The sequence below is a fragment of the Protomyctophum parallelum genome (assembly GCF_964188405.1).
Source record: "Protomyctophum parallelum genome assembly, chromosome: 6".
In the NCBI taxonomy this organism is placed as follows: Eukaryota; Metazoa; Chordata; class Actinopteri; order Myctophiformes; family Myctophidae; genus Protomyctophum; species Protomyctophum parallelum.
The window spans coordinates 20,816,684-20,834,126 of record NC_139701.1 but is presented as its reverse complement, the minus strand read 5'-3'; the positions used below and the strand labels follow the sequence as shown (position 1 = coordinate 20,834,126).

At 42.2% G+C, this 17,443-nt stretch overlaps 1 protein-coding gene across 1 annotated transcript in view; it reads right to left on the bottom strand.

The window, feature by feature from the left end:
• The window catches only part of oca2 (oculocutaneous albinism II), a 75,546-nt gene that overhangs the window by 8,553 nt on the left and 49,550 nt on the right, over positions 1-17,443 (bottom strand). The window contains exons 22-23 of the mRNA XM_083768168.1: positions 13,150-13,243; positions 5,374-5,467 (exon numbers count right to left, since the gene is read on the bottom strand). Coding sequence (XP_083624294.1) covers positions 5,374-5,467; positions 13,150-13,243 — 188 coding nt within the window. The remainder of the gene's footprint in view (positions 1-5,373; positions 5,468-13,149; positions 13,244-17,443) is intronic.

Below are 17,443 nucleotides of genomic sequence, written 5' to 3'. Positions count from 1 at the left end.
ATGTTCTCAAGTTTTCCTCATCATGACATATCATGACTTTATCTTAGGGCTAAATATTTACATTTACATACCTTAATATGACTTAAATGTGAGATTCTAGCTAACAAGGAAATTCAGGGGTGCCTGCGACCTGAGCAGCAATCTATATGTTTCAATTATTTTAATTTATATTAGGATAAATGTGCGCCACTGTAAAGACGAAACGGAAGTGGGGAGGAGGCCTCATATCCGCTTTCTCCCTTAATCATCAAAAGAGTGTCCATGTCCTACACTGTATGACCGAATGCATTTGAAAATTGTGGGAGGCAACAGTCTGGCCATACGAGACTACCATAGTGAATGAGGCAACAGTCTGGCCATACGAGACTACCATAGTGAATGAGGCAACAGTCTGGACATACGAGACTACCATAGTGAATGAGGCAACAGTCTGGACATACGAGACTACCATAGTGAATGAGGCAACAGGCTGGACATACGAGACTACCATAGTGAATTAGGCAACAGTCTGGCCATACGAGACTACCATAGTGAATGAGGCAACAGTCTGGCCATACGAGACTACCATAGTGAATGAGGCAACAGTCTGGCCATACGAGACTACCATAGTGAATGAGGCAACAGTCTGGACATACGAGACTACCATAGTGAATGAGGCAACAGGCTGGACATACGAGACTACCATAGTGAATTAGGCAACAGTCTGGCCATACGAGACTACCATAGTGAATGAGGCAACAGTCTGGCCATACGAGACTACCATAGTGAATGAGGCAACAGTCTGGCCATACGAGACTACCATAGTGAATGAGGCAACAGTCTGGACATACGAGACTACCATAGTGAATGAGGCAACAGGCTGGACATACGAGACTACCATAGTGAATTAGGCAACAGTCTGGCCATACGAGACTACCATAGTGAATGAGGCAACAGTCTGGCCATACGAGACTACCATAGTGAATGAGGCAACAGTCTGGCCATACGAGACTACCATAGTGAATGAGGCAACAGTTTGGCCATACGAGACTACCATAGTGAATGAGGCAACCTAGAGTGTGAGCCAAAGACACACCTTACGTATGTCACTGATCATCACATGACCCCAACAATCAATTATCCAGTTCTAGGCAACACAGAAGGGGAGGACCTTTTTCTTATTTCCCCACAACAGATCTAAGGTATATTAATGACTTACCGGTAGTTCAATGTTGAAAATCAGTGGTATTCCCCTTTAAGAGCTATTTTATATTTTGGCTATTTGAAATGGCAAGCTTGACAAGCCAGACACGTTGTGAGCTTGTAGATAGACTATTTTCAAAATGGTTTGATAGTCCGGCAGCCGAGGTGGACGGGTGGGAAATTTGGTATATAGTCTTTTTTATTGGCCTAAAATATTAGTAATACATACATTCATGAATCCACTTGCTGACCGGCTGTCACTATTGGGCAATTATTTTTATATTGGTTTCTTGTTATTTTGCTTTAAGTAGCATGACATTGACATGTCAAACTAGGGCGTTTCATGATTCTGAATCCATTCCAAACATTAGTTTTGCACAAATTGCACTCCTTGGGCTAAAAACGGCCATAGACATCATGGCAAATGTGATGAGGTCAGCACATTTTGGGCACATTTGGGCAAGTGGATATGGCTGCTTTTAGCGTGTGTATTTTGTGCAAAACTAATGCTTGGGATGGATTCAGAATCATGAGAACCCCCTATGTCTCATGTCACATGCTACTTAATGCAAAAGGAAAGTTTGACATTTTTGCCTGCCATATAGGATGTTAATGGTAGGGTCACAGGAAACCCCTATAAAAATTGCCCAATAGTGACAGCCGGTCAGCAAGTGGATTAATGTATATAGACAATATTTTAGGCCAATAAAAAAGACTACCGGTATATACCAAATTTCCCACCAAAGTAGGCTGTCGGACTACTCTATGACACATTTTGAAAGATTTTAGTAAATAATGTTCTTAAAGCACAATTTTGAATGCAGGCCTTTTACTTGTATTTCTACATTGTTGTATTGCTATACGTTTACTTGAATAAAATAAATCTGAGTGCCACCCACCACTGATGCCCTGTTTGCTGAGATATTGCTATACTGTAGCTCTTTACTTGGAGGCACTCCTCAACTCAGCCATTAATAAATATGCCACTGAATGGATTTACAGTACAGCCTGGCAATGATCTCTGTTTCTGTGCAAAAACAAATGGTCTATACTCTATAGCGAGGCATTCATGGCCAGGCAATTATTACAGTTGTTGCCGTGCCGCAAGCCTGCTGTCTGCGGAGCTGTGAGGCGGGAGGACAGACAGCCTCCATGGCGTGACCCGCCACAAGTGATTGGTCTGGCGTCTGCGGAGCTGCGGGGATAAGAGTGGTGGGGCTGGTGGGGCTGGTGGGGGCGGGTGAGGGTGCTAAAGGGAACCTACAGGAAAACAACTCTCAGTCAAAAGATTAATGAGAGATAGTGGTATCAGGGCGGGAAGAAAAAAACATCAAGAGGTTTGGGGCGAGACACTCGCCTCCTCCTTCGACGGTGCGCTGGGGCATACCGGAATCAAAGTGACGGCAATTAATCACGGCGGGTAAAGTCTGACCGCTGGCATGGACACACGTGTCCTTTAGGGACAGGAGCACGCAGCCTACATTTTTTGCGATGTACTTTGAAGATATACTTCCCGTGGCAATGGCTTTGGGAGAAACATAACAGCAGGACACCGTGGCTGTGAAGTGGGGGGGAGGGGGGGGGCGCAGTGCAGATGCTACAGCAGCTCACCACTGAGTTATTCAGGCCATTTTCATTTGCACCGTGTGATCGGTCTATCAGGCCCGAAAAAGACATTGCCGGTGTCCCCGTGGGCTCATCAAGGCCTGAAGTGAAAGCATCCGATATACGACAGCAGCAGTCCGTCTGTCCCCACTGCCTGGACGCCGAGTAGAACGAGTGCGTTCCTATACGGCTCTGACTATAGCCAATTACAGCTTTTCATGTCAAGGAACTCTGCAGGTTTATAGTCGTCTATGCGTCTCTGTTCTCTAATCTAACAGCAATTTCTTGTGGAGACTGCCATTAGGCCTCAGAAGTACCTCCACTTTCACATCGTTTTATACTTTTGGAGATATTCATGTACTCGTACTGTATGTCAAAGTGGCTGTGATTGGGCTGAAACCTTGCCCAAATGTTGGAGATGTCAAAGATTACTTGCCTGGCTGCTTTAGCTGGAAGTGTTCAATTATGCACCATGCAACCAAAATTACATTCTACATTTCAGCCTGGAATAAAAAAAGATCTCCAACGATTTGTGGCTGCCGCTGCATGGATCATTCCTTATCAGCAGTGGCTGCCTGCTCTGTCACCAGTTTGTGACATTAATCTACACAACTTTGGGACAGTCAGAGATATGAGAAATAATCAAATATATCACTCAAGCTACCACTACCCCTAGATTGACATGAAAATGTTTGAGCACCACTATTATAGCAACGTATGGTTTTTCAGGAGGAAAACATTTTTTTTTTTTTTTTTTGTATGAGTATGGTAAGCATAAAGCCTACTTTCTAGGCTGCTTACATCAGTTTTATGGTGACGCCCTCGAAAATGAGATGCTGCATCTCAAGGGTCTATCCCCCGTATATAATATTCCATTATTTATCTGTCTGTAGGACAGCAACCCTTGAGCTGATCTCTCTCCCTGCATCGCTCGCTATGGCTATGCTGTGGCTGTGGGCTACAATATAGCAGTAGCGAGCGATGGCAGCGTTGTAGGTACTTGAAAACAACAGGCGTCTTAAGAACCAATTGCAACACATTGTGCATGCACGACTCAAGTCGCTATCCCCCAGTCTATTCAGCGTCTCAAGGAGGTGCTTAAACAAACCCAGCGACAGCCTCTCTTTGCAGTCTGCATGTAGCCCATAGAATTACAATATATGATACAATATATATGACAGGTACAATCACCAAATACTATAAAGTGAGATTTCATAATCAAGTATTCACACAGCATGATGTGCATGTGATGAACTGGGAGCTATATTCACAGCCGTGCGTAATGGTCAGTCACATGCAGATTTAGAAGTCTGGTGAATGTGTCTGCTTATTCCTGTCCTAGTGTAACAGTGCACACAGTTTTAAGCTTTAAGCATTTTTAGGACCAGGGTTTTCATGCCTTCTGTTAGTCTCATTCACAAAGTTCCTCAATGATTAATCTACTTCATTTTCTGTAGGCAGCATGCTAAACTGAACTAGTTCACTGACCCCGACGTTGTGGGCCACCAATCAGGGCCCAATATGCAAATATGGGGCAGGTTTATCTTTAAAGGCAGTTCTTTTGTATTTGCCCCTTGAAAATGCAGGTTTCACACAGAGATTCCATATCTATGCAGTGATCTTAGTCTGCATGACAGGAAAACGGACTACCTGATTCTCAGTGCTGTTTTTGAATGACTCATGAAATGCATTCCATTCAATTAAATCAAAATCCACAATGTTCAGTTTCTAAGTACTATACAGAAACTGATGTGTGGCTTGTGGGTCCACAGTCTAGAGGAGAACATGACCGAAAAGGTTCTGTTATGACAGCGACACAACATTACGCAGCACAGCAGAGCAGGTGGGTACTCCGACATTGACAATTATGCCGTGCACTGGAGCTTCTTGAAACTCTCAGCAGCATGCAACCCCATGCAGACATTATAAGCCACTATGAGTCGCCTGATTCTGTCTATGAGTTGTCTGTAGTGACACCGCAGGTGGGCAGTAAGCAGCGGTGTACAGACAGCTCTAAAGACTGTGATCTTATTCACAGTCAGACTGAGCACAGATTTGCGACACAGCACGTTCGTTCCAGCATAACTTCCGACACTGTCTATAGATGTCCTTGCCATCTGTGTCTGTGCATGCGTGCATGCGTGCGCACACCTATGTAACCCCTCTATCTGTTTGTGTGTTCTGTTCTGTATGTTCATGTGTAGGGCAAAGCATGCGCATGCGTTGATATACAGTAAGTAAAGCAGATTTGGGGAGGGATCATTCACTGGACATTTCCACTGTAGCCTACTATTATTGTGGGCAGTCTGTTTGAAGTTACTAGATGTGGGAGTAGGCTACTTTGTATCTAATTGATATGATTAACAAGCTGTGACAACAGTTATTCCGGATAATAAATTAATGAATGCTGAAATGTAATGCTATGAGCACATGGGGTGAAAATAACATTTGGTGAGCCACTTTTGTTTCCACACCAGAAGTGGGCCAGTCAAGGCATTAAATGCCAGAAACAAACGTTTGTCCCTGTTCAGCCCTGCTCTGGACTTGTAGTGATGCGTATGGAGTTGTGTGTTCTTGTAGACATACCTGAAGAACTCCACAAAGGAGAATCCGTAACCATGTTGTTCAGCAATCCCTGCACATACAACATTGGCCGATGCACCAATCAGTGTTCCATTTCCTTAACGGAAGCAAAAACAGCATTAAAACAATGTACAGTTGAAAAGGAACTGGATCCCTGTGTCCCCTAGGGTAGGTACCCTCACAAAAAACATGCAGTAATCCTGGTCTCTAAACTGCCTCCCCCTGGCCAGCCGAGGCGCCTGATGGAGGGGAAAGGAACTGTTTGGAATAACATGTTCCTTCCACGCGCTACGCCCAACCAGGGAAACTCCCCCCTGTCAGGTGTAAAGGAGCAACTTGGACACTCAGGCATGAAGGAAGCATGAGTTCAAGTCTGTTGCTCTCCCCATGTCCCCCATATACAGTATGGGGACTAGGTTGGCGCAGGGTGTGTAGAGCCCAGGATCACATTAGATAATTGACACATGGGGTGGAAAATGGGTTACAAAATCGTGGGATAAAAATTGTACAAAAAAAATAAAAGGAACTGGATGTGCCCAAATGCATTCAAATAATACAGTACGTCAGACAGAGTGCTCTTCGTCTATTCAACAAGGTAATAAGGGTCTCTTTTATTACCACAGACAAGCTGCGATCCATTGTTATACAGTACTTAACAAGGGAGAGTATTAGGTACAGAACGAGAAATTACTTGAAACTATCATCTATGCACTGCTGCTCTCTATACAATATGTTTTAGTTTCCCAAAGTTCCCTTTGCCAAGTTATGAAGAGCAGAGAACCATAACAAATAAAATAAGTAAATGCAAGCAGCAATTGCAAATGCACACCCGCTTGATGGAGCAATGATTAGCATTAAGAATGACTCCTTTTCTGTACTGTGTTAAAACAGTGAGTCATGTACATATTCCAGTTGTGTGATTTGATTTGATATGATTATTATTTTTTATTTTTTGAACTTTGTTTTTATTCAAAAGTTTTCTTTTTTCTTTACACCAAATAATAAGAATGATCAAACACAATTAAAACATACGAATCAATGAAAACAACAACAAACCAAAACAAAACTGAAGAAAGAAACAAAAAACATACATAAAAAGAAAGAAAAACAGCTTGACATAACTACTATAGTACAGCATTCCCAAGTTGAGCTAGGCAGGAGAGGAACTGGAGACATGACTCACAATACACTTCAGAATCAATTATATAAAAGCATTTTTGTTTTGTTTTGACAACCCCTTCATGACACTTTTACAGACCCAACAACCTCTACACATATATTGAAACACCCAAATACAATATCACAGAAGTCCATCTAAGTATGAAACTGTCCATTTTTAATTGTAACCTTGCGGTCATTTCTTCCATTATATAAACCTGCTTCAGTCTCTGCTTCCATTGGGTTATAGTAGGTGGCTTTGTTTCCTTCCAATTTACTGTTATCATCTTCTTTGCAATCAGTAAAAGTATCCTTAATATGTAACTCCATGCACGCACCTCCTCTGGTATAATACCAAGCAAACATAACTCAGGACCAAAAGGAATATTCAACCCTAAACATTTTTCGATTTCCTTATTAACCTCTTTCCAAAACCTTGAAATTATTGGACAGTCCCAAAAAATGTGTGTATGGTCCCCGATTTCCCCACAATTTCTCCAACACAATTCTATGGATGGTGTTTTCACATATGAGGAGATGACCAGAGGAGTATTGAAAAACCTAGTTATGAGTTTCCAATCGAATTCCTTCCACATCTGGCTATTTATTCCCTTGTGGCAGCCTTCACACATGTCCTCCCAGGTTTTGTCTTCAATAATTATATTTAGTTCCAATTCCCATTTATCCTTAATGTACCATGTGTTTTGAGAAACATCCTCCAGTGCTTTATATAAATTGGAAACATGTTTTTTAGTCGGGAATTTTTTTTCTGCAATACCAATGAAGTACATCTCAATATCATTTGGAGTCTTACTAATCAGCTCTCTCTCCCTATGGTTTGTGATATAATGTCTTATCTGGAAGTACCTGAATAAATCACTTGAAGGGAGTTTAAATTGCGTCTGGAGTTGAGCAAAAGATTTAAAGATCGTTCCATCAAATAACTGGTTTATGGTTTTAAGCCCCTTATCAGCCCAGCGACTGAATCCAGTATCGCTTATGGATGGCAAGAAATCAATATTACCCACTATTGGCATTGCCCTTGAAACTGACCCTGGTCCCCACAATGTTTTCTTAACTGCTTCCCACACCTTTAACGTATGCTTTATCCATTCATTTCCTATTTTAATTTTGTTTTTATCCATTGTTTTTTTATCAAGGAAGGGTAATGTTGACAGAGACACCCCTTTAATTGTGCTCTGTTCTATTTGGTTCCAAACTGTCTCTTCATCATTACTTATCCATGCTACAATTGCAGTCAACTGAGCCGCCCAATAGTAGTGCTTTAGATTGGGAAGGCCTAGGCCTCCCCTATTTTTTGGCAAAAGAAGTGTTTTGAGCCTTATTCTGGGCTTTTTATTTTGCCAAATAAATTTAGAAATCATTCGGTCCAGCGCCTTGAAGGTGGAGATGGGAACTCTGACAGGCAAGGACTGAAACAAGAACAGGAGTCTAGGCAATACGTTCATTTTCACCGTTTCAACTCTACCCAATAAGGAGAGAGGAAGAACATCCCATCTCCCCAGGTCATTTTTAATGGCTCTAATTAGTTTTGTATAGTTTGCCTCAAATAACTGTGTAGGATTTGGTGTAATTACAATTCCCAAGTATCTAAACCCTTGTTTAGACCAACGAAATGATACATCATTGTTTAGTTGTGTAGGCCAGGACCCAGAAATCATCATTGCCTCTGATTTGCTTTCGTTAATTTTATAACCTGAGACGGAACCATAACTTTGCAGGCATTTCATGAGTGGGGGAATAGAGAGAATTGGATTTTTTATGAAGAGCAAAACATCATCGGCGAATAGCGCCACCTTGTGGACGAACCCTCCATCATCTGGAATGCCTTGGATCTGAGTATTTCGGCGTATAGCTTCAGCTAAACATTCTATGCTGATTGCGTAGAGAATCGGGGATAATGAATCCCCCTGTTTTACGCCCCTCTCAACCCTGAAAAAATCTGAACAGTGACCATTAACTCTAATTCTTGATTTGGAATTATTATATAGCAAATTAATCCAAGAAACAAATTCTTCTCTGAAACCCATTTCCTTTAAAGTCTCTTCCAAGAAGAGCCAATCTAATCTATCGAACGCTTTGACACCGTCAAGGCTAAGAAGCATCGATGGGTCTTTATCCCTTGCAGCTAGTGACTGTATGTTTAATGCTCTTCTGATATTATTTGTCCCCTGTCTTTTCCATATGAAGCCCGTTTGCTGGGGGGATATTAATCGTTTAATGTACTTTTGGATTCTATTTGCTAATATAGAGGTTAGTATCTTGTAGTCCACGCACAGAAGACTGATTGGGCGGTAACTAGAACACTGTATGGGGTCTTTTCCTTCCTTATGTAATACCGTTATGATGGCCTCTGACCATGATTTTGGGGGATCCCCTGTCAATAATACAGAATTATATAATTTGCATAGCTTGGGAGAAAGTTCGTTTGCAAAAACCTTGTAGTATTCCCCTGAAAAACCGTCTGCTCCTGGAGATTTATTATTTTTTAAGTTGGAAATTGTTTCCCTTATTTCCTCCTCAGTGATGCGTTTTATTAGTTTGGATGCTTCCCCCTCTGCCAATTTATTTAATTCAAGGGGTCTCAAGAATTCAATGATCTTTTCTCTTTTAAATTCTTGTTCTTGCCCCTTGTATAATTGTTCATAAAATTTTGCAAAGGCATCCGAGATCTGCTTAGGCTGCGTTTCAACCAGGTTGGTTTCGGGGTGTCTGATCTTAGCCACAGCGCGACCAGATTGGGCCTTCCGGAGTTGAAAGGCCAACAACCTGCTCGCCCTATTCCCCATCTCATAATATTTTCTATTAGTATACCTTAGTGCCCCCTCGGCCTTGTATGTTAATAGCTCATCTAATTGTTTTCTGGTTTCTTTTAATTCTTCCAGTGTTTTCCCATTCCCAAACTGTTTGTGTTCTTTTTCTAGTCCTTTTATTTTGTTTTCCAATTCTTGTTGTTTTGCAAGCCTTTGCTTTTTTATTCTCGCTCCTATAGAAATAATCTTCCCTCTGATTGTGGCTTTACCTGCATCCCAGACTACTGAGGGTGAAACAATCCCATCATCATTTATAGCAAAGTACTCCAGAATGGCACCCTTTATTTCCTCCTTAATACTAGCATCTGATAATAATGAGGTATTAAGCCGCCAGTACTTTAAGTGGTTAACTGACTCAAAGCCAACTTTCATAGAAACTGGGGCATGGTCTGAAATAGTGATCTGTCCTATAGTGCATTCTCTGATACGAAAAAGATCCTTCTTTGACACACAAAAGTAATCCAACCTAGAATAACTGCCATATACTTGGGACATAAATGAAAAATCCCTTTCATTTGGGTGGAGATGTCTCCATGCATCTACCAAGCCTAACTCCCTCATCACGTTTGTTAAACCCATGGCCTTTTTGGATAGAGTTTTTGTTGACGACGGTAGTTTATCCCACTTATTACTCAAAGTACAATTCTGATCTCCTCCCATGATTATAAACCCCTCTCCTTTATCTGCAATTAATGCAGCAATCTTTTTACTAAACCGAGGGCAATCTTCGTTCGGGGCATACACATTCAAAATGGTGACCTTTATGCCTCCCAGTGTCCCAACCACCATTATATACCTGCCCTCTTTATCCTGGAAGGTTTGCTCATTGCTATAATATACAGATTTACTGAACAAAATAGCCACCCCTCTCTTCTTACCACCCGCATACGACGCTCCGTACACTTGATCTACCCACTCTCTTTTAAGTTTTGAGTGTTCGATCTCTGACAAATGAGTTTCCTGTATCAAAGCCACTGAGCACTGCATTTTCTTCAATTGACTAAGTATCTTTTTCCTTTTTATAGGGTTGTTGAGACCCTTTATATTATAGCTAATAAAATTTAAACCTGCCATATTTTTTGCTTTTCATTTTGACATGCCTCCCCTCCTCACCACACAAGCCCAACTCTGCCCCATAAACACACACAATGGATACAAGCTGTATAAACACTGAAAAATAAAAACAACAATCAAAATTCCCCGTAGAATGCTCCAACCCAAAAACCAAAACACACAATAACACCCCTTGGAACACCCTGGGTAGAGAAAAACACTCTTGTTTTGCACAGAGTGCAGCTGCAACGGGCCACCTCCTGATGTCGCCCTCGTCCCATTGCTCGATTCGCATATCTCTTAGAGCATGCATTGGTCCCCCTCCTCTACCCCCACTAAAACCTATCTGAAATTAAGAAAAGAGGAATACTAGGGATACTTAGCCCCCCCCCCCCTCCCTCGGCAGACACCCCCCTTGATGATACTGAAATAAAACCATATTGAGGATATTCCCATGTCTCGCTGTCCCCAAAATACACTTGTTACCCAACATATATTTGCATGATTATCATTAATAACCAAACCAAAATGATACCTCTGTATTTAGCCTGCCGCCCCCTTCATATATTATTCACAAACTCCACATCAGTCAAAATGAAACAAAAAAAAAACAACTTAAATCCTTGTGGACTGACCTTCATTTTTACACTTTCTATCTACCCCCCCCCCCCTCCCACATTCCCACCCTCTCCCAAAGCATTCCCCTATATTCAAATAATAACCATTGCCTTAGTTTTCTTTTTTTTTTACCTTAAGTTCTTATTATACTAACAAATGTTTCAATTCGTCGCAACATCCCTTCAGATGATACTGACCTCCAGGACGTTCATAGATGTGATTCAGAATATCTGGATACCTCTCTGTCCTAGACGTCCTTGGCTGGGATACTTTAATGTCCGTTGCTATTCTTCTTGGTCGTCATCTTGAATGGTGGGTCTGTTGTCATCGGGATTCAATGGACTGCATTTTTTTATGGCTCTGATGTCCTCCAGGTTCAGTTGACGGCTCCTTCTTTTCCCTCCTTGTGTCTTCCACCCGTCCTGCGCCAGCTCCCTGTCGAACATGTCTTGTTCCTCTGCATCCACGATGATTTCAAACTGCTTCAGTGTCTCTCTAGCATCCAGTAAAGATGGGAAGACCTTCTCCCCGGTGTCCAAGAAGATCTTTATTTGGGCCGGGTAGATGGTGCGGGCTTTGATTTTCTTATCTTTCAGCTTTTTAATCACTTCCCACACTGCCTTTCTCTTTCTTTGTAGATTCTGTGAATAGTCATGGTCAAATACCACTCTCCTTCCCTCATACTGGATGTTTCCCTGTGACCACGCTTGCGCCAAGACTGTCTGTTTTACCCCATAGTCAAGGAAGCGAATAATTATGGATCTCGGTGGTGCTGTCGGCTCTTTCGGTTTGGGCACAGTGGCTCTGTGCACTCTCACCACCCTTACGGACAGTTCTTCTTCTAATTGCAAATTTTCACACAGGAATCTTTGTATAAAGCCAGGCATATCATTCTTTTCTGCGTTTTCTTTTATGCCATACACACGGATGTTGTTTCGACGTGACATATTTTCCATTTGGTCACACTTAGCAGCTAGGCTGGACTCCTTTTTTAGCAAGTAAGCTAATGCTCTGTCATGTAGCATGCTCCTGTCTTCTGCGTCACTTACTCTTTGCTCTGCCGTAGCGACTCTCTGGTCCAACATGTCCATCCGTTGTTTTATTTCAGTCATGGATGCTTCCAGTCTGCCCAATGAGGTCTTTGTGTCCCTATAAAAGTCACTGTTTTCAGCTCGGAGCTTCCGCAGCTCTGTTAGCATCTCAGACTCCACGTTCCCTCCAACAGCCATGGCTTGCAATGATTCACCGGTTAGCTTTAGCTGCGTTAGCTTCAGCTGCCTTGTATTTGGTCTTAATTCAGACTCCTCTGTGTTTCCTTTGCCCGAACTTTTCGTAGTCTTGCCTTTCACCATTCTTTGACGACCATTTCAGTATATTTTCGTATTCATTTGTTAGGTTTTGATTAGTTTTAAGGCTATTTTGTAAATAGGTTCAGCGGAGCTAGTCTTTCACACGTCTACCTCGGTCATGACGTCACCGGACATATGATTATTATTTGTTTGCATGTTTAATCGTTTTAGGCAACATTCTGAGAAGTGTGTTAGAACATACAGTATGTCTTTGTCGCTTCGCACACATCGAGCTTGCAGATCTGCTACTATTGATACTTTTGTGTGACACTGTAGTACGATCAAGTAGGGCCTTGATTTACGAAAAAACATAAAAAGTTAGAATATGGACATAGGAGGTTTCTTCCTGGTGGCAACGATATTCAGCCTGCTGTCACAGCTGCCATATGGCTCACGTCTCAAAAGGTGACGGGGCAGTGACAGCATCATATTGCTGATCAATAAGGCACTGTCACAGCTGCAGTTATAATAACTCTCTTTCTGTGTCCCTTCCCGCCCACACAGAGTAGAGCCGTTCTCCGTTTAGAGAAGGCCTGCCATGGTGTGAGCAATGAAGAGTGAATGTGCCAAGCTTGAGCCGCTTGTAACAAAAAGCAACTCGTCCTCCCCTGGGAAGGACACAGAAGTGTTGACATGGCAGCGAATGTATTCATGTGGCACATGTCATACTGCATTATAAAGATCCACATCTTATTTAATTTTTTTAAGAATTAAATTTAATTTAATCAAACACATACTTTATACATATACTGTACATAGACACTCACCTCCCAGACAGGCTCCCATGGCCAATGCAAAGATCAGAGGTTTCACTGGCAGGTTCACGTCTGAATCCTGACTCAGGTTGATGAGAACTGGAATCTGAGAGCACACATATAGAAATATATTTAATGTCTTGTTAAAAATATAATTCTTTCTCAAAGGCTTGTACAGAATGCTACAGTATGTTTTCATTAATGTCTTGTTATACATTCTTATCCTTATTCTTATTATTATGGGTCAAGCCCAAAGGGGAAAAGATCCTGTTTTGTTTCCGTACCGATTCTGCCATGTTTTGACAGTTCTGTGCTGTCGTTTTCCACGAAATTCGGCTATATGATAGAGGTTGTGGGAATCGCTCAAGAACTGAAGCTCACAGCCATTTGTCAAAGGACCTCTGACATTTAGATCTCCCAATGAATTAAGGATCTGCTCTATCCACTCTTGATGTCAAAAAAGCAACGTCAAAGATTTCCGTAGCCTGCATGCTACCACTCCCCCTTGAAATCGCATTTCCATTCATTTTGTGGAGATACTGTGACGTTTTTTTCTTACCAAACCACAGGTCTCACTTTAGGCTAAAGCAATATTGATTATGAGTCAGATTTGTTTTAATTCTTCAAATTAATTCAGACCAGTGTAATTGAAGTTTCCATATGGATAAAGGAGTGATCCAAATTGCACGTAATGTGAGCTACAGTATCTGCCCTTCGGTGTCCTTTGATGGAAATTGTAAAATAGGATTATGTGTGTGTGTTTTCTGATTTATAAGGGTGTGTTCACACTGTCTGCCTAAAGTAACAGGCAGACAGTGTAGCTTGGAGCTCTATTTCTGCTGAAATACCTCCTGGATGAGGTTGTGACACCTGTGGCACTATCGGTGGTGGAGGATGTCATGACATGCACCCACACACACCCAATGGTGACCATGCAGCGCCCTGCTCTGCTTCTGCCTCCATGGCAGACGGCATATCACAACCATATGTCCACAGGTTCTGTCAGGATGAAGCTCTTTTTAAAGCAACTCTACTATAGTCAACTTTTGAGAGTGCTCCACCAGGTCAAGAAAAGTGCACTTTAAAGGAAAACACATTTTGCGCTACACAATCGCCTTTTGGTAATTTATTTTTCGAAGTAAAAAGGACAGCATGAACATGAATTCAGTGCTGTTGAGAATGTAGTCTGTCTGTGCACAAATCAATACAACCAGCCTTCTGCTGTCATTCACCAAGGCCATGCTAGAAAGTGCTTGTAAATGGTTTGATAATGAAGGCTATTGTGTATAATGGCCTACATACAAATAATTATATAACAATATACAATACATGTTATTTTTCATGTTCACCTTGTACATTTGGTGTCCATATTGTGACCATATCAGAATAGTGAAACTTTTCAAAACTTCGATACTCAGACAATAATGCATTATGAGATAGTAGATAGGGTACAAATAATGGATCTGTACGGGTTTCTAGACGAAGTCACAAAGTGCTTTACATCAAGAGAACAATAAAAGATCAATCCATGCAATAGGCTAATAGCCGGCATAAAAATACAAAACATACATAATAATACAATAATGACAGTTAGGAAAAGGCTTTAAGATAAAGGTGGGTTTTCAACAGAGTTTTAAATGTGGATATTGATTTTGCGCATCTTAGGTCAGTAGGTAGGTTGACTCATAGGCGGCGGGTGCATAAGGCTAGGGAAGGCTTAGCCTTCCCAAAAATTATGCTGGGTATTTTTTTTATATATATAATATATGTGCGCAGCATTATAGAAGGTGTCAGAACTCAGCAGCGCCAGTGCCCGCACGGTTCACAGTTCACACCACTGCAGCAACACTGGCACGTTCAGTGGAGTGACTGCTGTCTCTGTGCCGTCTGTGGAGAGCCATGAGCCGCGACTCCCGGAGGGGCAGCAACACGCCAACACCGCCGGGTAATCTACACTGTCACTGACTGACTGACTCGAGACTTGAGAAAAAGACGTCCAAAAGTCGTTGTCTGTGTATAGGCTAATTCATTGGTAAAAGTATGCTAAATAACTCATTTTTAGACCATCTGGGAAATAAATAAATAAATAAATCCGCGGCGGCGGCCTCGCTCCGCTCGGCCGCGAGAATCCCCCCCCAACGCAATTCTATAGCCTACCCAAAGGTAAAACGCACCCGCCGCCTATGGGTTGACTGTGTATTGTTGACTGAGTTGACTGTGTATTGCTGTGTAGCAGCAATACTGCAGCAGTTCTTTTTGCCAGGTAATGACACAGCAGTCAATGCAACTTATGCAGACTTGACAGCATTCAATGGCAAGGTTTTAACAAAATAAAGCAGCAAAAAGCTTCTCAGTGACTGCAGCATTGTTTTGTCGATGCTGCACATTCAGAGTTCAGAGCACTGGGTTCAATTTGTTACCTCACTGTATGTCAGCTGTGGCATATTGTGGAAGGAAGGACCCACTTTGGGGAAAGTTTTGCTGCATGCAACACAGAATGCAGCATTCGGATGCTGATTACCAGTGTTGCCATGTCCGCTTATTATTTATAAAGTGTAGTAGTTGCTTATTTGGGCTTTCTTCCAGATTTTTGCCAGGTGCTTGAAAAGCGCCTGGAGTATTTGCACCCGGCCACCACTACTGACGACTGTAAAGACGACTTTAGTGATGACTTAGTCATGATTGGCTGCCTCCTAGAGACCTTACTAGCAACCTAGTCCTGATTGGCTGCCTCCTAAGCCAATGATAGTCTGAACGGCATAAAAACCCATACTCTGAATTAACGCAAAGCTAACATGAGCTAACTGGAGCTACAGGAAAGCCATAACAAAACACAGTGAGTGAACCAACAAAATAACGTCGAAAACGAACAAAAGCGGGAGCTACAAGAGCTTGTTGCACATGGCAGTTATGACATCATTCTTATTTCATTATTATTTAAACAATGCAGTGGTTCTCAAATATTTCCATGTCATGGACCCGACCCCCAAATGAATAGTAAGTGTGTATTTGTCCCTATATCCCCCATCTGAAATTGAAAATGTTCCAAGATCTTTTGAAAATAGTAAGCGACGCACGGTGAGCTTGTAGATGTACAGTATACAGCTCATGTGGCCTAGTCGCTTATTTGGGGCTTTTCCTAGACCCAGTTGCTCAGATCATGTTCAATTGATTGAATTATTTTACATGTATTGAATGTTCATTAACGTGCACTGTACTGGGGCGCCCGCTGGCCAAGTGGTCCAGGCGCATGCCACATATAGGCTTTGGCCTGACAGCGTGTTGCGTGTTCGAGTCCCGTTCATGACGACATTTGCTGCATGTCTCTCCCCTTCTCTCTCTCCCTCTTTCCTTTCTCCCCTTGAAACATCAAGGCAGAAAAGCCAGAAAAACCAGAAAGAAAACGTGCACTGTACTGCAAAAAAAGTACTAATAAAGTAATTAGCTGAAGTTGTGTCATTTTGCATGTTCTCCCCGTGTCCCCTAGGGTAGATACCCTCACAAAAACATGCAGTAATCCTGGTCTCTAAACTGCCTCCCCCTGGCCAGCCGGGACGCCTAATGGAGGGGAAAGGAACTGGTTGGTATAACGTGCTCCTTCCACGCGCTACGTCCAACCAGGGAAGCTCCCCCCTGTCAGGTGTAAAGGAGCAACTTGGACACTCAAGCATGAAGGAAGCATGAGTTAAGTCCGTTGCTCTCCCTAGGTTGGCGGAGGGTGTGTAGAGCCCAGGATCACATCACAGGATGATTGACACAGGGGTGAAAAATGGGTTACAAAATCGTGGGACAAAAAATATAAATTAAAAAAAAAGTTGTGTCATCTTAAGTGACCTTTATTAAGTAACCTGGGGTATACTCAGTGTTATGACTGCTAATAGACCAGTCAGAGGTAATGACGAATGGCATGATACTGTAGGTTCCCTACTCCTCTAACCTCTTAAATCTTATTTACTTATTTGACCAAGGGTCCCCCATGCAGGGCTGAGGGCTCCATTCTTGTCCCCCTCTTTCTTTCCCTCTAAACTAAATCTCTTCCCAGGTGCATCCAAGCGATGTATTTTCGTTCTTCGCTTTAAATAGCCAATCTATATACTGTATTTGTACTGTATGTGAGCTTAATGTTTGCCTCAGAATAGTGAAGCTAGGATCCCTGTGGTGAAATTGGTTGGATGTTATACACACATTTAGAAATGTGCAAAATAAACCATATCGTTCTTTCTTTGGTCTACTTTGCAATAGATTCAAGAAGTAGTGCTAAACAACAAACCACTCTGCCCCCCTGAATTCCAGCTGTACAACTCAA